This window comes from Pollicipes pollicipes, unplaced genomic scaffold, assembly GCF_011947565.3.
Source record: "Pollicipes pollicipes isolate AB1234 unplaced genomic scaffold, Ppol_2.1 Scaffold_7261;HRSCAF=8764_pilon_pilon_pilon, whole genome shotgun sequence".
NCBI lineage: Eukaryota > Metazoa > Arthropoda > Thecostraca > Pollicipedomorpha > Pollicipedidae > Pollicipes > Pollicipes pollicipes.
This window is the reverse complement of record NW_023597054.1, coordinates 18,937,249-18,960,339: the sequence shown is the minus strand read 5'-3', so window position 1 is coordinate 18,960,339 and position 23,091 is coordinate 18,937,249. Positions and strand designations below refer to the sequence as shown.

The 23,091-nt window shown below is 52.6% G+C and overlaps 1 protein-coding gene across 1 annotated transcript; it reads left to right on the top strand.

Annotated features, from left to right (window-relative positions):
• Window positions 1–2,781: 2,781 nt before the first annotated feature.
• Window positions 2,782–23,078, top strand: MED16 (mediator complex subunit 16). The gene is made up of 16 exons (XM_037234977.1): window positions 2,782–2,897; window positions 4,447–4,529; window positions 5,485–5,634; window positions 5,952–6,150; window positions 6,434–6,563; window positions 6,880–6,993; window positions 7,379–7,534; window positions 8,001–8,170; window positions 8,798–8,961; window positions 9,756–9,856; window positions 10,164–10,377; window positions 11,247–11,574; window positions 11,865–12,066; window positions 21,323–21,432; window positions 21,819–21,949; window positions 22,413–23,078. The coding sequence occupies exons 2-16, from the start codon at window positions 4,456–4,458 to the stop codon at window positions 22,549–22,551; spliced, it is 2,382 nt and encodes a 793-aa protein (XP_037090872.1). The 5' UTR covers window positions 2,782–2,897; window positions 4,447–4,455; the 3' UTR covers window positions 22,552–23,078.
• The last annotated feature ends 13 nt before the right edge of the window (window positions 23,079–23,091 follow it).

Below are 23,091 nucleotides of genomic sequence, written 5' to 3'. Positions count from 1 at the left end.
CATAACATCAGATGCCGACATAATTTTAAAATATTTTTTCAAAAGGCTGGGCGTATACACCCTCCAAAACGGAGCGCACTTACGCACCAGGCTCCAAAACGCACCCTCCAAAATGGAGGGTGGCTACGCACCGGGCTTATACACCGTCCAAAATGGAGGGTGGCTACGCACTGGGCTTATGCACGCTCCAAAAAAATTCAGGTGGTTGTAAGCGCCAGGCGTACGCGGACTGCCAGTCTTGGAGGGAGGCAAGTGCAGACATGCACAATCCCGCGCGAAAAGTCGGTTCAGTTACAGGTATGAGACGACCACGAGATCCATAAACCCACCCTGAGCCAGTTCTTTTCTGATTTCATCTTACTAACCACCGGCCTGCATCCACGGTGGATAGATGGTTAGCGTCTGATCTCGCACGCGGTAGGCCCGGGTTCGAATTTCAACGACGGCGCCGTTAATTGTGCGTGGATTCATGGTTTATGGGCATGGCACGATGATGCCAGCTTGCTTCACTTCTAAGGGGAACAAATTCTAACTTGAGCTCTACATATGGGACGGAGGCGTAGTTTCTAATGCCTAGGAATAGGACTCCACGCTCTACAAGTCAGAACTTATTAGTGAAAAGTTAGGTGCACACTACCCTTCCGGGAAATTGTTTAAAGACCATTCCGTCCAAGCCCGGCGTGTCTATCGGTTGTCATTCTGGCGACATGGAGGCGGGTTCGCCTGGTGAGTTCGCCCGGAGGCCATCACAGATATACATCCTACGTTGGTGCCCTCCCTGGCGTGGAAAGCCATCTGGTGGCTTCTGACCTGGGCATTTGGCCCGGGATAGGCGCAAGAGCCCTCATTGGTGCAACAAGATCCCTGATAACCACAGGTGGTCGAACAACTGGCACAGAAACCCATGTTTGGCCAACGGGTCGTTGGCTAAACCGGGGCGAAGGGCTCCGCAGGGGCCCCGGGTCACTCCTGACCGACTCGGAACTCCTTCCGTCACAGTACCCCCTGGTGGAGACTCTAGGGGGCTGACCGTCCAAAACCACTCATTGTTGTAGGGGCTTGCCCAATGTAAATCGCAGGCCTCGGTCTCGTTCCTGCTAGAGAAATGGGGTCCCTAGGGCTCAGAACAACACGGAGTCTATTATTCGATGCAGTGGTCTCCAGCCGAAATAGGTGCCCGTATTGTCCCAGGGGTCCACAATCGGTGAAAGAGGCATATTGGCTGACATCTGTGGTCACAGCCATACGGGCCAGGATGACCTACAGTCTCTCGACCCTGTAGGTCATGCGGTCCTCCCATCAGGCCGTTGATCGTCAGTCTTGGACGGCACATCAGTCCCTTTTCGGGCACACTCGGACACTCCCTGACCAACTCGGGGTCTCTTGTCAACACCGGACCTCCAGTTAGGTGCTGTGTGCCCCTGGCGGACCAGGGGCCCCGCATGGGTTCGGGGTGCACCGACCCGTGTAAATCGTAGGTCCTGACCTTGTCCCTACCTGGGAAATGGGCTCCCAGGCCCAGGCCGGGACTCAATCGGTGCAAAAGGGCCTCTGGCTGATATCTGAGGGTCCGACCCGCACCCCCGGTAATGACCTTTAGCCAGCCCTTCGGGTCCCATACTGGATTTACGGCGCTCCCATTTGAGGTTTCTTCGTGGTCGCCTGAATGAGACTTAAGGCTTAGCCCGATGACAATCAGGTATCAAGTGCAAACTGAGTCCGGGGAGGGGCAAAAAAGTGGGAAGTTCCAAAAATATCCTCCAAAACCGTACAATAACAAGCAAGTTTCCCGATTTCGGTCATCTTTCTCTTTTGAGTAGCCTAAATAAGGGAGGGAGGGATTTTCTTAAGAACACAGAAAACTGCGCCACTGTCCAATACTAAGGGAGTAAGTTTTTTCGCTTTAGACAGGTGTGATATGACCATTACTTATGTCACCATTTAAAAGTCACGGGGTGAAAGCGCCCGTTAAATTAATCATATTGCCGTTCAGGGACCCCAGCGTCATCGGGATTAGAATCCGGGTTCACTGCGTGACAGCCAAATTCGGTAATCGCCCAGCCACTGCGCCCTCGAGATCAAATTTCTACAATTCAGGCTTACGGAAAATTGGCTTCGATTAGGCGTAGATAATTTGATGACCGTCTCATGTTGATAGCCAATTAATATTATTTGTTTTCTTTGACTCACAACTCAAGCTTTTTATGATTTCAATGAGTAAATTGTTCAACTGGAGATTTCTTTGGGGGGGGGGGGAGAAGGCTATCACTGTATACGCCCTGTGCGTATACATTTTGGAGAACCACCCTCCAATTTGGAGGGTGTGTAGGCACTGCCTTGTCAAGAGTCTCAAAATACAAAAAATAACCTTAGCATGTCTGTTATACATTAAGTCTTTCACATGTGAATGGCAGAAACATCCAATAATATAGGACAGGCTGGAAACAAGCTATTAAAAAGTCGGTTTGCCAGAGAAATGCAGCGTTATTTGTTATTCTCACTAGTCCCTGGCCCTGCATAAACGTGAGTGAGACTTTCGCGGGAAATAGATGGCTTAACTTCCTATGTAACGCATATATTTTTCATGGGACTCCTGTTGTTGATGTTGTGCTATTGCAAAAATAGGACCTGGTTTCTAGCCACGTCGCTTTTCCAAGGCCATGCTGCCCATTCCGGACGCTGCATTGACGTCATTCAATTTGATAAGCTGACGCTCTAGTATACCGTTGTCATTCTGACGCACATATGCGTCATTGACATGTAAATAGCGCGTAGGTTTTTTGTGTTGTTCCATGTAGAAGTACTCATCGGTTAGATCTGATGTATCTTCCACGTTTCTTCTACATACATGCTTAGATATATCTGTGGCCACTAATGACAAGGCGATAGCAACCGCAGTACGTAGATATGTTATCCGCTAAGTGCATTACTGACGGTAGTATCTTAATCCTGTTTTGTTAGGCTGTGTCCCTGCACACTGTCTTTTAGTAACAGTTGCCGCCCGTTAAGTATTAATATAACAATCTTAAAACATGACTGGTCTGATTCCTGAGGCAAGAGGAATGTGGCCCTAATGACATGGCCCATGTGATCATGCCTCATGTCTGTTAATAGACCTTCACTTGTTTGAAGGTGGATAAGGTTGATGCTCCACTTTCCTAATATTTGTGTTTCCAATGCACAAGATGTTTGTTCAGCATTGTTGCACTGAATACATCTGGTGATTGCATGTGCTTTATCCAGGTCAAGGCAGGTCCCACAAAATTGACATGTAAAATTGCTGTAAACAAATGTTTTTAAAGTGTTCTTTTATGGTATATTTGCAAGTTGCAGCATCAAAGTTCCTGAAATGTTGACTCATATGTTAAAATCAGTGTGAAGCATGCATCAAGTGCTTGTGTGCCTGAATTTACAATATATGGTCTGAAATTGTTGCAGAGATATCACTGCTAAGTCAGGCTTGCTTGGCATAACATGCATTTATCAGTTTTCCCACCAAGAGAGCATGGCAGTCAACCTCATGAGATCATTCAGGCTACCTGTTGCTTTCTCCTATTTTATGGCTGCAAATTTTTGAATACTTTCCATCTCAAACATTTACTTAGGATTTAGGATAAAGCATCTAAGCATTTAAGAGAAACATCACTAAGTCAAGCTTCAGCTACGCTCAGAAAACATTTCCTTTAAGTAACCAGGGCTTAACCAGCTCCATTCATATTATTTACATGCTGGTGTCAATATTTTTATATAATGGTCAGCATCAGGCAAAATATGCTACTTATTCAGTGCTTGCTTATTTTTGTTTGTTATCCAAGTTACCCTGGTGTAGTCATTTTTTGTTGTTGTAAATATCTCATGTATTTCTAGTTTCAAGATGGCCTGAGATAGTACATAGCACACTGCACATCCAGGGTTACATTGCTAGGTACCATATGTAAGGTTGTATGATGATGACAATGATTTGGGAAGTAAAGGATTAAAGTGGTCTTCATTCAGAAAAGAACAAAGCTAAGCTTTGTATATAACCTGTGGGTAGGGCAAGGTTGATCCCTCATACTTTCCTGGATGGTCAATTCATGCTTTTATCACCTACTGTTGATATTATCCCTGCATCTTAAAAATCTTCAAAGTATGATATCAGGGAAAGCACATGACAAATACTGTCAGCATTGCCTGTGAACAGTATGTTGTTTGTAATGTACTGGAAGTTTGGCAATCATTTCCTTATCACAGATGTCTTATTGACAGGCAGGCTGTAGTCACATCTGATTTGAGGGTTGTGACATCTTTGCATATTTCTGGTCATTGTGAACATTACCTGGATGTCATATTATTGTGAAATAGTCATGTGTCTGGTATGGAAATAAGCAAAGTACAAAGGAACACACATCCAGCTGCCCATCCACCACATCCAACTATGTTTTCATTATGGTGACTTGTTCACAGAAAACTGGAATGGACCTGATATATTCTGTGGGCACAATCTCTGCAAGCTCAAGGAGAAATAAGAATGCATCAAAGGTGGAAAGGTAAGATGTACCATATAGATGTCCACAGGTTGAGTAGTAAATGTTATGGGTCAACTATCCATGGATTGTCAGTGGCTATGATGGTTGTGTTAACATCCAGTGACCATAACATGACACAGCTATCCAATCCATGCCTGCCACACAGAATTCATAGACTGGACTAGTGCCAACTACCTACCCATGCCTGTACACTACATCTCTTGGTCAGTTGGCTCCATATGCCCAGGGTAGTCTGTGCACCCCCAAAGCCCAAATGATCATCATCAAGCATTGCAATTATTTGAGTCAGGTAGCATTGTATATGCGATGACTGCAAACTGTTGCTCTCCATTAAAGTAAGTTTTTTGGGGGTTTTATTTGATTCACCCACATTCAGATTAAGTAAGTCCCAAAGAATATTCAGATTAAGTAAGCTGAGATGAAGCCCAAATTGCCATCATGTATTGAAATCAGCTGATTCTGGCAGCATTGTGTATGTAATGACTGAAGGTTTTCTCTTCCATTAAACTGAGTTCAAATTGACTTTAATTTGCACATATTTGGATGAAGTATGTTTATTGTGATGTGAATTCACTGTTATTCCATGTTATTCCATATTATGTATTAAGATATTCCAAATGGTGTCCCCTTTTTAGAGGGCATTTTCACCTATTTTTTAATCAGAGTTCTTCCTAGAAGTCAAGAGCATTTGAGGGTTTGTCTATGTATTAGACCATGTACTGAGGGGATTCTGATAGGGCATAGCCAAAATAGCTATAGTATAAGAAGGTAGAGGCCTCCTTGCTACATTTTTTATGTTCTTTGATCACCTCCTTTGACAGCCACCCCCACCAAACCCTGTACTGCTTGTTGTGGTTGACGGCCTGTTCGGTGACTTTTCTGCCAGACAGTTCAGATCAAGTGTTAAGAGGGCCTAACAAGGCTGACTTTGATGTTTCATTTTGTTTTCCTTTAGGGCGCTGGGTGCTGAGAACTTGTGTCAGATCTCATCTGGCAACGTGATAGCCTTTAGTGCGTGCGGAGGACCGGAGGATGGACTGGACGTAGCGTCGCGAGGATACCACGTGTTCGTGGCGGATCTGAACACCCCATGGGATATACACAGGTGAGAACTGTGCTTTGTGAGCCATAGGAGCTGTTCCATTACGATAGTCAAGTAACAGATCTCACGTGCTTGCCTTCCCATCAACACCCATTTGCACATTATCCCTGCCACCATGGCCTGACCCGTGCCACTGTGGTCTGACCCTTGCTGTGTGACCTGGCCCCTGTCATGTGACCTGACCCTTGCCACTGTGACCTGATCTCTGATGTTGTGGCCTGACCCCTGCCATGACCTGACCCCTGCTACCGTGGCCTGACCGCTATTGCCGTGTGGGGGGAAGGGCGTGCGCCGTGACCCGTCACCTGCCGCGCCGCCAGGGTGTGGAGCGGCGGCTCGCCGGTCAGCTGTCTGGAGTGGGACGCGGCCGGCACGCGGCTGCTGCTGGGCCACTCGGACGGCCTGCTCCAGCTGCTCGAGAGCTGCGGGCACGTCATCAACAGCTGGCGCTGCCTGCATTCAGTCCGCGTGGAGAACGAAGAGATCATCCAGGCCATCTTCTTCCACAACGGCAAAAAGGTAATTTCGGCGTCGTGCTGTTGATTATTGCTCCTAGATCAGAGTGATCAGTTTTTTTTAGATCAGTGCAAGTGCAAGCCAGTACGTGCGAAAGACCGTTGCATTGGTTTCCTTTTCTGAAATACACTGGTCGCCAGGTGTTGATGCCATGATAGGTCAGCATACGTGGTACTACCCATCGTAAAAGCTTGCCGCATTTGCTGGGCTTGAATGAAGGTCGATGCTTTTTTCTCGCTCATTTAAATAATAGGCGCCGTTCAATTAGCTTGCCACAACATTTCAGATATCCATTTCGGCGGAAAAGAAGGACAGCTTTCTGTACAACGACAAGTTCCAGAACACGCTGTTCAGTCCAACGCTGCGTCGCTTCGGAGGGCGCCCCGCCGATGGGTTCATTGGTCTGACGTCAACAGGTTCGTCGAGTTCGCTGGCAACAGGGGTATCGAGAGGTGGCGATGGCACTGTTTGAATGCCGACGCAGGACATGGGGATGAGTGGAAAGCTGACTGATTTTAGTGATAACTGTCCACAAACAGTGTTAAGATGGACTGATTTTAGTGATAGCTGTCCACAAACAACGTTTTTGTTGTTCTGCAGGCTAATTACAAACAGCCCTTCGTTATGTTCTTGAAACGTTTTATGTTCTGCATACGATACAATTGTGGCACTGCGGTATATGGCTGCTGTTTCCGCCGACATGAAATGACGATGGGTGTACTGTATGCGCAGGTCTGTTGGCTGTGTGCTCGCTCAATGGAAACGGCGTTGAAGCGTCATACAAGAAGTGCGAGCTTTCTCAGCGGCGCAATTTTATCCACCTGGCCAGTATGGCCTATTCAAAAAGTAAGTGACATTTCATCTGATATCACCTATTTTTGTCAGAGATGTGTTGTTTACGAGCTGTGTGGTTAAAAATGCTACTGGACTGGTGCATATATTCATTCTTATTTTAAGTGATGAGTGCATTTACGTCCTGCTCTGCACCAAAATTGGCATAATGAGTTGGCTGTCTGACTTACGCGTGACCCGCGCATTATCACTCTTGTAAGCTGATCCTGTCTCGAGTGTGTGTGAGCAGCCGTGCGCCCGGCCAGTCCGCCCCCCCCCCCCCCGCCGTCGGCGCCCGGTCACCAGCCGGCCCTCCCCGCCCCCCCCCCCCCTTCCGTCGGCGCCCCGTCACCGGCCAGCTCCGGCCTCCCGGTCATGGGCCGGCTCCGGCCTGCCGCAGACGGCGGCGTGGTGGTGGCCTGCTCGTCGGGCCTGCCGGACGCGCCCGTCACCTGCCACCAGATCAGCCTGCAGCAGAGCCTCGCAGAGCTCATGGTCGACGTGCAGCAGCTGCCCAGCGTGTACATGGACTGCGGCGCGCAGTCCGACTCAGCCAGTGAGTGCTCCCCCGCGCCGCTGGGAGCGGCTGAAGGACGGACGATGGTCCTCGCAGACAGCGACGCCGTGTGGGTGCCCCGCAGAAAGGCACCAGTTACGGCCAAAACACCGGTGTAAAAAAATAAATTATTTTGTTGAATGTATATGATATTTTACAATATATCATATTATTTTTACCTAATAGTGCTGTGAGTAATAATATGGTATTCTTAACAAACATGTCATTATAATCTGTTTAATGAATAAATGCACCAAAATATCGACTTGAGGGAATAATATCCTTCGTTTTTCATTTTGAGGGTTTGACTGCTGAGCTTATGTATCCTTCCCAGTGTCCCCGTGCCAGTTCTGCACCTAGCGTTGGTCTGTCGCTCATGCGGCGGCAAGTCTGTGATGGCACGTCCCCTTGGCGATGCTCTTCCTCCGTCCGTACGACATGCTGACCTGCTTCCTCGTGCCGCCAGTGCTGGCCGTCACATGCCTGCGCCACCTGCACAAGGAGGACGGCGGCCAGCTGCTGGTGGGCGCCTCGGGCGACGCCGGTGGCGTGCTGGAGCTGTGGCAGCTGGGTGAAATGCCCGTCAACTTTGGCCAGGTGTTCCAGCGTGGGGCCAGCGTCGAGCCGCGCGTGCAGGTCAGACCGGGGAGCGGGGGGGGGGGGGGAGGGCACGCGGGACGGGAGACGTAGTGTGGGGATCAGGCGGAGGGCGGAGAATGCCAGGGTGGTTTGGGCTGTCGTGAATCAGTGAAATAATTGTCAGATGAAAATTTTATCATTGTGGGATGAATCAGGTGATGGTCAGGTGGAAATTTGTTCATCTCTTGAAACACTCAATGTATCCTTTGAAACAATTGTTTGTCATGCTTTCTATTCTTGTACAGCTTGCGAGAAGGTGTACGTTTAACAGTTATTTTGCGCCAAGTGTAACACTTTCAGAGGTGGGCTTGGATGACGAGGTTTATCACGCATGGTGCGGCGGACTTACGACAGCGAGTGCCAGCTGATGTAACAAGCATGCGCCATTCACGCATAGTCGATTCATGGGGGCACGATCTGAAACATTTGCTTTCGATAGCAATTCATGTAATCCTGCCCTTGTGCGATCGACATCGTGCCGACTGGTGCTGCTCAGCTTGATAATGATGAGACAGGGGAATAGTGACAATGACATGAGCTGAAGGTGTCGCGAGCGTCTCGTTTCAGTCCACCCGACAGCAGCCAAACCTCAGCGCGCGCTCACGCTGTGCCCGTCTCCGGCAGACGTGGATCAAGTCTGGCTCGCACATGACGCCGCGGCCGCTGGCAGCCGTGGCTACGGCTCGCGTCTGCCTGCAGGACGGCGGCCTGCCGGCGCCGCCCATCGTCGTGGTGACGGCCGACGGCGGCATCAGCAGCCTCCACCGCGACTCCATGACGCAGGTGGGGTGCTGTACAGTGAGAGTGCGACGGTGACTCCGTGACGCAGGCGGGGTGTTGTACATTGAGAGTGCGACGGTGACTCCGTGACGCAGGCGGGGTGTTGTACAGTGGGAGTGCGACGGTGACTCCATGACGCAGATGGGGAGCTGTACAGTGAGAGCGCGACGGTGACTCCGTGGCGCAGGTGGGGTGCTGTACAGTGAGAGTGCGACGGTGACTCCGTGACGCAGGTGGGGTGCTGTACAGTGAGAGTGCGACGGTGACTCCATGACGCAGGTGGGGTGCTGTACAGTGAAAGTGCGACGGCGACTCCATGACGCAGGTGGGGTGCCGTACAGTGAAAGTGCGACGGCGACTCCATGACGCAGGTGGGGTACTGTACATTGAGAGCGCGACGGTGACTCCGTGACGCAGGTGGGGTGCTGTACACGGCTGGGACCGCGGATCCATGACTGACAGGACTGTTGTGCCTAGCCGAGGCGCGACTCCGTGACGTAAACTGACTGCTGTCGCCGAGTGCTGGGACAAATGATCCCATCATCGCCGGCTCTCTCACACCTCTCGACGGGCTTGGTACTCGTACACAATCAAAGCTGACTCCCAACACCGCATGCCCAACACTGCTCGTTCTGAAGGGCGCGCACGGAGCACTGGCGCCGGCAGCGTGCGCACGTGACCTGACCGGTGGGCGCTGCCGCCGCCGCCAGATGGGCTCCGCCACGGCCGAGTCGGCGCCGCGCTGGGCCGGCGAGCCGCCGCCCAAGCTGGCGCGCGCGGCGGCGGCCGACGCCGCCGTCAGGCTGACGGACGTGGCCCTCAGCGCCGCCGGACACCTGGCGGCCGCCGTCGACGACCACGGCCAGCTGTTCCTGTACCGCGCCGCCGGCGCCGCCGACCCCGGTTAGTCCGGCGCGGTGTGGGGAGGGCGGGCGCCCGGACCACCACTGGCGGGTGACATCCCGACGTGGTTATTGCCACCGCTCATAGTTCCATGAGGTTTTGGCATTAAATGCGGCCCTATACTGCTGTGCTATCGCGATTTCCGAGAGAGGTTTGTATCTTTGCGCACTGAATTGTCAAGCGGCATTTTAAGTGCAACTTGAGTGCTGATGGTGCATGTTGACGTCGATGTTGATGGCGCTCCAGACCGTTCCGTTGTGGATCTCTCAGACCGTTATCATGTAACCCGTCTCTGGTGCCGTGGCAGGCGGGCTGTCGGTGCCCTCCTCGCTGGTGCTGCAGCTGGAGTACTACATGGTGACGGGCCGGGACGTGTGGGACCTGCTGCTCGGCCTGCGCGCCCACCTGGGCTCCCTCGAGGCCGTCTGCGAGACGCTCGCCGACACATTCCACCGCCAGCCGGGGCCCGTGCAGCAGTTTTATTACGTCCGGCACATGGCCATCAAGACGTCTCTGTACAGGTGAGCCAACCGGCGGCGGCCTTCTGCTGCGGAGCATTGCAGGCGCGTTCTCCCAGACTGCAGAGACTGCAGACGCATTATCGCGTCCCTGTGCAGTTCCCTGGACGCGTCTCATCGTTTCCATCTCGGCGTGTGCTTGTCGGACCGCGGCTGGCAGGTGCGTCCGCACGCTCCGTATCAGCCATATACGCTGGCTATGTGCGTGATGGACCGTGCGCCTCCCTCCCCTCCCCACGCATGCGGTCATGTTGCGAAATCGTCCGGACCGCTACCTCTTGTGCCGGTGCGGGATAGGCTTGTCCGGTCAGGGGTCGACGCCATAGCGTTTGAAAGCTACGCGGACTATGTCATCCAGCATGCAAGGTCATGCAGTTTATGATAGTGATTATAGGGTAGCCGAGCCCTTGATCATTGCTCGGCTGTAAGATTGAGATGGATCGTGATGTTTGTATTCCGTCCACAATGCCAGTCACTCAATGTCGAGCTGAGGAAGTGTTATACGTCGTAATCATGCAACAAAACGAATGCCACCGTGTCTTGCAATTGTAGTTTTGGAATCCGTCATAATAACACGACATAACACAACTGCCTTCATGTCTTGCGGACGTGGTTTTCAAATTTATCGTAATGACACGGTATGACCCGACCACCGATGGCCCGACCACCGACGGCCGTACTGCCAATGGCCTGGCCGCCAATGGCCCGACCGCCGATGGCCCGACCACCAATGGCCCGGTCACCGATGGCCCGACCGCCAATGGCTCGACCACTGATGGCCCGACCGCCGAAGTACCATGTGAATATCGGTCAGTTGCGTGCCTGTGCCACAAGTCACAGCACGTCTCAGCGGTGTGTCCGGCTTTCGGCAGGCTGTTCCCGGCCGGCTGCCGGCGCCTGGCTGACAACAACGCGCTGCTGATGCTGCGCTGCGTGGCCTCGTCGTTCCGAGCGCTGCTGCGGCCGGGCGAGCCCTCGCCCGCCGCCGATGCCGACCCCAGCGAGACGCTCAACGCGCTCATGACCAGCAAGCCGGTGGAGAGCGTGCTGGAGATCGACAAGGTGCTGGCGCACCTGAAGGAGCGCGATCCGGGCTCGGTGGACCTGGGCTCGCTGGCGCAGCTGCAGCACCTGGTGCAGTGGGTGGCCGACATCTGCCTCCAGCTGCTCGGCTCGCTGACGGACGGGCGGCAAAAGCAGGTAGGTCGCCGGCGCGGGCTGCTGCATGCTGTGCAGTAGCCTACGCGGCGGCGTGTAGCTTGAAGCCGAGTGGGAGTGAAGTTGGTGCGAGAGACATTTCGATATCGGTGCTGCGTAACTCGATTTCGGTGTGTAACGACATCCGCATCGTAACCGTGTCTCCAGAGCTGCACCCAGTGTGCGACGAGCCGGCTCAGGGGCGCCGGGTCAGGCCGTGACCAGCTGAACCGCCCCCACCGCCGGCCGTGCCGGGTAGGCGTGGTCTGACGCCGCCTCCGCTGCCGCGCCAGGTGGGCGCGCTGCGCGAGCGCCAGAGCTTGCTGCTGCTACGCGAGCTGCTGGTGGTGATCCGGCGCTGGGGCTCGGTGCGCGCCGCCTGCCTGCCTGTCTTCCAGCGGCACGGCGAGCAAGCCGACGTGATCGCCGTGCTCTTCAAGCTGCTCACCAAGCTGCTGGCCGTGCACGCGGCCGAGCCCGACGAGGCCCTGCTCAGTGAGTACGCGGGCAGGCTGAGCTACCGTGGAAGGAAGGGGGGGGGGACGGGCACTGGAGGCGCGGAACCGCTTATTAGTTACGTGCTTCCGCGAATCTGGTTCGATGTAACTCGATGTATATCATATATCGCTATATATCGTCTTTATATATATATATATATATATATATATATATATATATATATACATGTCTTTAAGTGACCTTATATATGTATATATTACAGCTACATATATCGCTATATGTCATCATGTATCGATATATATATATATATATATATCGATATCATATACTCCAAAAAACTTGCGTTCATAGCCTTCACCCGTCATTTATGCATGACAGAGTTCATTCGCTTTAGTCGTTTTCATCCTCAGGATGTCAACCCCCGGCTGCTCACGGTCTAAAGGCTTGATCAGCTGTAAATTGAAACGCTGGCTCTGTAAGCCAGAGATGCCGGAGGTGTACTGTTGCGTAAATTTGGCGATGTGCGACTCAGGGACATTGCAAAATTATCTCACCCTACCTGCTAGTACCGGGTGTGCATGCCACGGTATCTAGCAGTGGAGGTAAACGAGCATGAAAGCTTGGGATGGGTGATTGGATGGCGGGAGGGGGAGGGGTAAAGCAACATCTCCGTGACGTCTCGGGGGCCAGCCGTTGGATCAGAGAAACTCAAACGATGATCAGTTATGACAAGTCGGCGTGACGTCTTTTGATTCGACTCTCTTTACGTTCGAGTTGACCCGTGACCTCTGGTGGTGAACCAGTTGGACTTGGCGCACTGTCACGGACGCTGACTGGAACACGGTCGAACCAGTCGATTAATGACATTAAGCAAGCAAACAAGCAAAACAAGGAAGGGGAGTGGTACCGTGTTAAGAGGCTACAATCGTGGCTACTGTCGCCATTGACGTCGTAACTCAGCTAGACCGGACCAAAACATGATTTACAAATCCTCCAGCATATGGCACATTGACCACCTGTCCGATGCCGCAAAATATTTGGCGAATGTACTTAGTTCGGAAGATCGGGAGAAGTTCGGATAGTCCAAAAGTTACTCTCAAACCTCGGAGGGGTTGCCTTCAGCCCCTTAAGCAGACGCAGGTCAAAGATGGCGTCACGCCAGATCAGATCGCCATTATACGTGGTGCAGATATAAGCCATCTGAAATATTTCAGCGGATTACGACTCAGACTTAAGTAACGAATAAGTTAGCATGCAATATTACGTGGCAGTCCGAATTTTTCCAGTCTTGGTCGATCCTCTCAAGATTTATTAAGATTACCGCACAGACGGTTTGATGTGACTTAACACCCGGCGCCCGGGTGGCCGGCTAAATACCCTTCGCTCGGGTGGTGGTCAATTTGACCCCCTGAGATCTCGGGAACTGAGAGAGCTAGATACACCAAATTTACCGGGTGTATTGACCTGCACGTGAACTCACTTAGGTCAAAGCTTGAGGTTCCCAGGTCATGACCTTCGGTTCAAATAAGGTAAAAAATGTCAATGGCCAGGTTGGTCTCCAAAGTGCCCCCAGAACCTAGATAACTGTTTCTAAGCACGAGGTGACATGCTCAGCTAAAGTCAGTGATCCCGTTTAACCTTTTGAAGGTCATGATGACAAAAATCATGCAAGACTGCTCTGAGTTTCGCATTTGGATAAGCGACGAAGATCATGCTAGGCAGTATGTTTCTGAGAACAATATGCTGACATGGGTCATTTTGGGTCGGTGACGTATTCTGACCTCTAGGAAGTCCATGTAAGATTAGAATACGGGTCCTGCTATCAGTAAATTGGAAATGAGCACCAGAAACTATCCTATGCAATAAGCCCTATAGTTATAGAACAGGCTGATATTGACCTTGGTCTGACCTCTCTGGGTGAGCTAAGGTCAATGTAATTTGCTCATTTAATACCTGTGTTGCCTAGGAAAACATCTCCGAGATGCATGGCTTCGTCTGACACTCCGTTGTTGCATCAGATTGAACGATTCCCTAGAAATTGACTTCGCTAAAACCATGGCCTGACTTTGACCTGCCATAGGTCAGCGACCTTGCACATTACATCTACATTTTTTCACTAAAAGATCCGCTATTCAATTGTCTACTGCTATGCAAAGTTTGACGCTACTGCGCCGCGCTGTTCGGAAACCATTCTGGAAAAGCCTTGGGGGGGGGGGGTCAATTTGCCCCCACCCGAGCGCGTGCTAGTATAAAGAAGTGAGGCCTGCAGCTCCTTTTACAGGATTCTTATGCTGAGTTATCGATTTTCGGTATGTCAGGACGTACTGGTTGAAGATTTTCCCACCTTTCAAATGAACGCTTGTGATTGGCACAGCGGACGCCCAGGGCCAGTTACCGAGAACCGCATTGGTTGAAGTTTGAACCGGTGCGTAGCTATAGACTTTGTGGTACCCCGTTTCCCAAAGCCCAAGTGTGCTTCGAAAAGAGCCACTGTGCTAAACGCTATAGGGGAGAAATGGAAACCATAGTACTGTGTTTTGTTGAACTCGTGGGTGATAGCGTCATGTTTGTATATCTTTTTTCCCTTTCAACACGCGTTTGATCTAACAATAAGTGAAAAGTACAGAAGGTGGCATACTCCCTTTGAACGACGTTGCAGAGCTAGCATTAGCTAAATTGACAGTGCTCGACAGCGCAGCGTGGGCTCAAACAATCACGAGTGTTTGGGCTTTACGACGTCGTCAAACCCTATATTTCAGGTCGATAACGGAGCGTCAGAGCTCTGAACTCACAGTGACTGAGATGTGAGACTGGACTTGAACGCTTGCCGAAAAACGGTCGTTCTGAACGAAAGTGCGGTACAGTCTACTCGATTCGTCGTGAACTTAAGTGTTCGGCGTGGTTTGCGTCCGTGCCATCTTGCACCAACGCACAATAAGCCGTGCTTGGCGTCAAGGTGTCGTGCTGTAATTTGCGGAGTCCAGTCATCAGTATAGTGCTGCCGAAGCATTATTTTTGGCGTTCCAAGGCGTGTCGGACGTGGGTGTATAAATCCATGCTGGGCATGGCGTGCATTTTGTCTAATGAGCTACATTAGGTAATGCTAGGATGTTGGTGGTATCCTCCGTAAACTGGCTGGACGTCAGAGTATCGGTCCTTTAATCCATTAGCTGCGTACGAAGACGAACTGCCTCGTATCCCGAATGCCATTGATTAGAGATCGAATGGCGTCGTGGGCGGTGTATGGCAATTGCCGGTGCCGACGGTCTGCAGCAAAGCGTGGCGCTGCCGGCCGTAATGACCGCCTGCGACGCCGGCCGCGGTCGGACCACCAATTATCGCGCCGGACAGTGGGCGGCGTCCGTCGCGGCCGTGGGCCGTCCACGGAAGCGTCCGGCAGCGGCCGCAGTCCGGACGGGCGTCTCTCCGAGGTGAGGCGGTGAGGCGCGACTCCGGAGCCTGCAGCGACAGCGCCCTGCCCGCTTGTTGGGAACAGACGTCAGGGACTGCGGCAGACCGGTAGCGGAGCGTCGAGCGGCGCGGCGTCTCGCAGTGGCTGTAGACGGACGCCTTCAGTCGGTGTCATTCGCCGCGCTGCGCTTGTCGGCCGTGCGGCCGGTCGCTGGGCGATCTGAGATCGCGGCACCCGTTGGTTTTGCCTGTTATCCCGCCTTGCCATCCGGTGTATCCAGCTGCTCCATCCTGTGCACCGCTGCGTCCCGGCTGCCTTAAGCGCCCATCGACGCAGCCAGCTGTCCTACCCGACCGTCGGGCACAGCTGGTCGATTTCGCGCCTTCGCTGCGGTAGCCGTGGTGCGGCGGCGATGCGACCGTGGCAACTGCGTCTGACGATATTGCTGCTGCTGCTGGGAGCGCGTCCGGTCCTGCCGGAAGTGAGGTCTGGCCGCCTCCTGTCGGGCTCGCTGCACTGGCGGCAGCCGCTGGGCGCCGTGCGGCCGGCGCTCAGCCGCGTGCAGTGCGGCGCGCTCTGTCTGCAGCAGGAGGCGTGCACAGCGGCCGTGTGGCGGCTGGCCGCCGGCTGCGCCCTGTACCGGGCGGCCAACGACAGCGGCGGCCGGACCCTGACCGGGCTGCAGATGTGGGGCCGCGCGAGCTGCCCGCACGAATGGGTCATGTGGCAGCACGGCTGCTACCAGTTCTTCGACGATGACGTGAGTCCCAAGGTCGCGGATGGCCTGTGCCAAGGTCACGACCCGCGGGCACGACTGACCTCGGTCACCAGCCCAGAGGAGCTTAACTTTCTGCTGAGCGGTCTCGACATCGATCAAGACATCGTCATCGGCCTGGTGCGCCTATCCTGCGACGACGAGTGGCACTGGGTGGACGGAGAGACGTCGACTTACCGGAACTACGCCAACGGGGAGCCGAAGGATGAGGATTCTCGACTGTATACCCACATGAAACACGGCAGCAGTGGCGAATGGGCTGCGAAGAAGGAAGGGGATCGAAAACCATACGTCTGCAAAATCAGGTGGTGATGCCACCCGGCCACGTCGCAGCGGCCCTGCAGCTTGTCATTTGGGGCAGTTGAACCGCCAGCGGAGCTGTCGGAGGGGTGAGGGGAGGTCGTCTCAAGTTCATGATTGTTTTTGGCAGTGTTGTATTTGTGTGACATTTGGCACATCCACAACACATCGTGACTTCTCCGGTCCGGTCGCTGCGATTATGACCAGTTAGGGCCAACATTGGATACCAGTAAAGAAGGGGAATAGGACTGGGATGTAGGATCATCATGATAGGACAAGGAATTGGGGATAGGAGAAATGATTCAGCAGTGTGAAGCGCGCTCTATCATTTAAGCCACCGCGCTTTACAAGGTCATCCTTGGTAAGGTGAGGATAACAAAAACGAAATAAATGCTTGCGACGGGAAACGAAGGCTTGCTAATGAGTTTGCTTCGTTCGACTGAACTCCCTTTTCTTTTTCACATGGCGTCGGTATTCCCCCTCGTACAGCCCTTATAATGTATTGGTGATGCGTACTTCCCGTATATTATTGTGGCATGTCGTGAATGCCGATTCCGATCCCGAATGAATGTGGATCTGCCATCGCAAGACAGCGGGATATCGAAACACATCACGTTCCTCGCTGCAATAATTACCGCCTAAAAACATCACGTTCCTCGCTGCAATATTTACCACCTAAAAACATCACGTTCCTCGCTGCAATATTTGCAGCATACCTTGTTGAGATTTTCACCACCGGTTACCAAACCCCGGAGATAAATGCCTTGCTTAAAATTATCCCATTACAACCTTTTGATATCACAAATTGCTGAGTATCACGATTTGCCAGCGCGGCCTCTGGCTCAAAAACGCCAGAGCAGGTTCAGCAGGCGGTTATGAGAGGGGGCAGGCTTTCCACTTGCGCAGGATCGAGAAGGCTGTGCTTTCTGGACAGCTGGAAACGAGTGTAGCGGAGTGTCAGCGCTGCTGTGTGAGCAATGGGAGCTGGTGTCACTCCAGATTGATCGGCGCCCCTGGCGTGGTGCGGTACAATTGCCGGAGTGCTGAAACACGCATCGTGTGGCGCGCCGCATTCTCGGCGATGGGGGTTCTTCACATGCGTATCTCTGAATTGGAGCAGTGTGTTGTTTGTCGTCAGATAATGCCCTCGTCACACTTCACGATGCACGATGGACGTAGGTAGCGCAGCATTTAGCACATGGAGCTTGGGTATTCCACATTTTGGTTTGCGGTGCCCGCAGTTTTGTTGACGCAGGGGTCTTTTTATTTTGCATTGTGCTTTCCGTGTGTAGTGTATTTGGTGTTAACATCAAATTATTTTCCCCAGAGATGTATTGTGTTACACCTTTTACATAACCCGAAGTTTTTCCACGAATGTATCCTCGACGCAGGGGACATTGCGTTATAAACACGACCACTTCATGAGACTTATTTTAAGTGTTGTCACGGACAAGCCCGGGTCACATGGCACTCCTCGTGTATGTACCGGACGTCATGGTCACCACAGCAGCATCGCAGGTGTATTTCAGAGAAGCATGCGCACACTGGTCTCACTGCGGCATGCATTGCGAACGGAAAGGATCGTGCCGAAGGCTCGCGATGAAATACTGCGTTGGTGTTTCGAAGTACTTGTAATGGAGCACGCTATTTAAATTGGTAGAGGCTAATAAAAGTTCACCCGGATACGTGTTTGCCATGCTTTTCCAGAAATTGGAGCTGTGATTAATTTGACGGCGGCCAACGACAGTGGACGCCTGCCGTCTGCATACCTGCCTTGGAACAAAACGAACAGGCGCTTAGAAGCGCCGAGTGTTGATGCCAGGACCTTCAGCATACCAAGTGGAATTAAATTAAACATTTGGTTACAATGTACAAGTTGTAAATATAACACTCGGAGTTTTCACGCCAAGGCCGATGTCAGCTTGGTAACGTCGTGTAACCAGCACCTCGTATATTGAGGGTCGCTTATTGTCAGCACAAGAACTCCATACTCATAATTCCGAAAAACCGGGAGCTCGATGCCGTTCTAGCTGATGTCAAGTGCATCTGTAGACGGGCCGGTTTCAGACCAGTCATCAGCCACCTGGTGCTGCCAACGTGGGCTCATATCCATCAACGTTGAGCGTCCGACTCGCTCGGCGGAGTTGAGGTGGCTGATGACAGTCGTAAGGTCGCGAAAATAGGCCGCTCGCCCCAGACCATCGGTCGCGGCGGTCGGTGTTAAAATGTTTAGTCGCAGTGCAGTACCTCGGCTGCGCCGCGCTGCTCTGTTGATAACGCTTCGCCGGCGATCCATGGTGATGACCACTTGCCTGTAAGTGGTTGGGGCCGCAGCCGTTTCACAAAGGCTTACACTGCGAGGCGGTTTGATATATTTAGGCTGGGGTGAGCAGAAGTCGGGCTGTGCACAGGCTCCGGCGCTGGTCTCCCACGCTGGGATGTGCCGGTCTCTCAAAGTTGGATGGATACAGGCATGTCGGGGCACGCGACGCACGCGCAGTAGCGTCCCTCCACATTTGAGAGGTCTGCATCACTTGTGCGAAGACTTTCGCATCGCCGGAGTTACTGGCCTTCGGGCCCCGCCGGCCTTCGAAATGTTTCGGAAAATCGCGGGTGTTTGTTCGTAGGGATGGGTCGTCAAAATGTAATGTTAAATGCGATGTTTCACGAGACTTTTCGGATTCCAAACGCCGCGACCACGATTATTTTACATTTATTATTTCAGTCGCAATCCCACATTTGTAATCCATTTTGCGTTTTTTGACCCCGGTTGTGGGACCAGTTCGACACATCGTTCGGCAGAGATATCATTGTGTTGCAAAGCCACTTTAAGTGTCTACCACATCTTTTACATAAAGGGCTATGCTGGGCTATACTATCATACGCAACATAGTCAATGCTCACTGATTCAAGCATTGTTAATTACTTACTTAAAATAAATTACATTGATGTGACGAATTTGATACGTAGGGTGCGTCTTGTTTTGGGACAACAGCTCTGGAAAACATATGGCGCGGATGGTCCCTATCGTCGCTGTGGCTCAACAAATGTTTTGGGACAGACAGCGTCAAATGGGAGGTTTGTTCCTACGCCAGCTCAACGTGACTGCGTTATTGGCCGAGGGCAAAGATTGCTTTTCCAGGGTTGTTCCAGGTTTGGTTTACAGTTCGTGGCTGTCCTATAATAATTGAATTTCAATATACCAGGAGGTACTGGTTAAACAACGTCTCGTTGGTGAAACGTTGGTTATAAGTGTCTTCAAAACTCGACCTTTCGGGGCGTGCCCTTGCCGTTTGCCGTTTGAAGCGCAAGGTGGGTCGAAATGTCCCGGAGATGTTGATGGGACGTACATCCAGTAAATGTTTGGTTTAAAGTAGGTCAGTAATCAGTACCAATGAATGAAGTAATTAATTAATGGCTGATCGGCATTTAGGCTCGTAGGTGTTACGTGTGTGAGCACCGAAGTGGCAACTCTGTAATAACGTTTGAACGTGTCATTGCTGACTAAAGTGTCACCCTATTTACAACAAAATCTCGAAGTTGGAAGCTGGCAGAACACGATAGGAGCTGGAAAACCAACACCACGCCAAAACACCACCACAAACCACAAACTTTGCTTGATGGATGTCGTAATACGCCATCAAACTTAGATGTGCTGAGCAATTCAAGTTTCCCTAACGCGTAATGAAATGTCCTCGGTTTGTTCTTTACGGCGAATGACGAATGCTTGCGACCGTTGGGGACTTCGACATCATAGACCCAACTTTACTTAGCCTGCCAGCCTTGCCAACGAGAAATTGTGCATGTGTTTTTGTGTTGCATGTAAATGGTACAAGATAGATGCACGGGAACTTGGTTGGGTCTTTGTATTGCCTCGCTGCCGTGTCAATTAAAATGAAACATGGTTTTGACGATGATTTAATATCATCAAGCACAAACCGCGGTACCCGTGAAGAAACCATCAGAATAATGACAGTTCACTAGGACAGAAGGAAGTTGAGGTCATGCAGTTTTGTCGCCCGCCACGTACATTAAAAGTCATCGTAGGCGTTGGCATGGCGAACCGCGGGCACTGGCCCTCCGTACTGATCGTGGGGCTAAAACATTACCCTGTAGTAGTGCGTGACAAACTAAAAAAGTAGAAAGACCCCTTGCACACCCTTGAAACGTTCGTGTGCCCATGTCAATAGTTAAATTTAGTTGCGTCCATGATCCCGACCTGTTGTCTACCTAGTTTTGCTGATCATGGTTTCTGACTGATCGTGCATGATTTGAACCTGTTCTGTTTCTCGGTGACCTTTTCTGCCAGCAAACGAAATCGAACCTCACATATACCGTATTGCAATCAACTGCGCGCTGGATTGGCTCTAGATCTGATAGTAGCATGTAATATGATTAGACATTACTGTCTACCAGCCATGTTGCTCTCAGGCGTCAACACTAGAAACAAAATCGCTTCGCAGCGTAGTAAATAGTAACTGCAGACCTGTCTGGACTTTGACGTCAGCATCTTTGTCTGATGCGTAATTCATATTTGGGCGTCATTCGATGTCTAGTCTATGTCACCATAGTAAGAATGACAGCATTGATGGTGTCACTCTATTAAGCTTCCATAATTATATCGGATGGGACAAATTTGATTTGTGCGTGATACATGCTAAATTCATGCTCAGCATGCTAGAATTCCGTAAAAGCATTCTTGAGGGTGACAGAATAACCCGCACACCTGGACATAAAGGTCCCAGGCACGCTGAGCAAGGTCATGCATCTCGTGTGTGTTTGGCACCGCTCGGTTCTTGCTTCAGATGAGTGCTCGCTGCTTCCGTCACCGGGCCTCGCCGAACACCTGACGCTCGACCTGCCACCTCGCGGCGTCCTGGTGACCTGCACGGCCCCCAACACCTCACCTCGACACGTGAGTACCAAACTCCGCCAGGTGCCGTTCATTGCAACCAATGGGTGGTGCAAGCTGGTCTCAGCTGACCATTTCTCTTATCGCCCTCGGGTTTTCTGCTCATGCGCGTGCTGTCCTCCTGCCATGATCCTGACCTCGTGTGGAACATCGACCAACTGGGCCTCCGCCGCTGTCCCTCGCGCTAGTCGCCAGCAGACCCGCCAGGTTCGCCAACTGGGCCTCCGCCGCTGTCCCTCGCGCTAGTCGCCAGCAGACCCGCCAGGTTCGCCAACTGGGCCTCCGCCGCTGTCCCTCGCGCTAGTCGCCAGCAGACCCGCCAGGTTCCCAAGGATGTTGGGCCCGGTGGAGAAATACCGACCGCGTGCGACGCTCTCCCTGTCCGCCAGTACGAGTACTACGACGCGGACGCGGCCGAGGGGCACGTGACGCACCGCCGCCACCAGGACCTGTACACGGTGGACTCGCTGCGGCACATGCGACTGGGCGCGCGGCCCAGCAACCTCAAACAGTGCACGAGGTCAGTGTGACTGGAGCCGCTGGCTGGCCCCCGGTCAGCGGCCGGAGGCTGCTCCGGGCGAGCCGCTGCGGAGTGGCTCACGGCGCGCAGCAGATCTGCTTGGTAAAGCGCGGTGTAGTTTGTCGAAGAATGCCATAGCCAATTTACCAAGCATATTTTTTAATGTAATTTTGTGGTATTTGTGTGGTATGGACCACAAGTTAGTTCTACTGATTACTTGTTCACCAATGGCATGAGCGTCGTAGCCTTAAGCATCCAGTTGGTGCGTTCACATCGTGCTATCTGAAAATGGCAAAACTCGTAGTGTCGCGTTATGAAACCTGCCCCTGGTGATCACTCATGGTGTAACAGACTGGCGTAAGTCACTAAGGCATGCCACCTGGTATGTGTCGTACGGCGAGATGCGCTGCCGGCGCTGCTCGTGTGCCGCGGCCGGCCGCTGACACTCGGCGCGTGCGAGCAGATGTCTGGCGGTGACGTCATCGCGGTCGCAGCAACAGCTGTCGCAGGTGAAGACGACGCCGGTGACGCGCGCCTGGGATCAGCGCTGGGCGCGCGCCTGCCTCTGCGGCGGCCACTGGGCCCTGCAGGCGGCCGGCTGAGCGTGGCGCGCGGCCCAGCCCGGCGGAGCCCGAAGCGCCGCTCCCCTCAGCTGTGGCCTGTGGCGATGTGGCGGCGCGACCGCGCGCGCACGACGCCGGTAGCGCCGACGTTCGGAGCTGCAGTGTGCGCTGGAGGGAAGGACTCCGGCATGCGGCGGGCGTCGGTGTGCCGCGGTCGGAGCTGCACGGCGTGCCCCTGACAGGACTCCGGCATGCGGCGGGTGTCAGGTGTACCGCGGTCGGAACCGCACAACGTGCCCTGGACGGAGGGACTTCAACATGCGGCGGGTGTCGGAGATGTGCCGTGGTCGGCGCGCCATCCGACCGCCGGCTTCAGTGTGTCTCAGGCCTGCAGATGACTTCGCTCAGCCAAAGGTCGCTCGCGTCGTGGTTGCATGCCTGAATGGTGTCGCGCGTGGCGTTTGGCATAGGCGCGGCGCAACACACGGCAGTTTTGGTCTCTGTACGCTTTGTTCAACAAGCAGTTCGCTCCGTATTTTATTAAGATAATAAAAAGCGACAACGTATCAACCGCGTGGT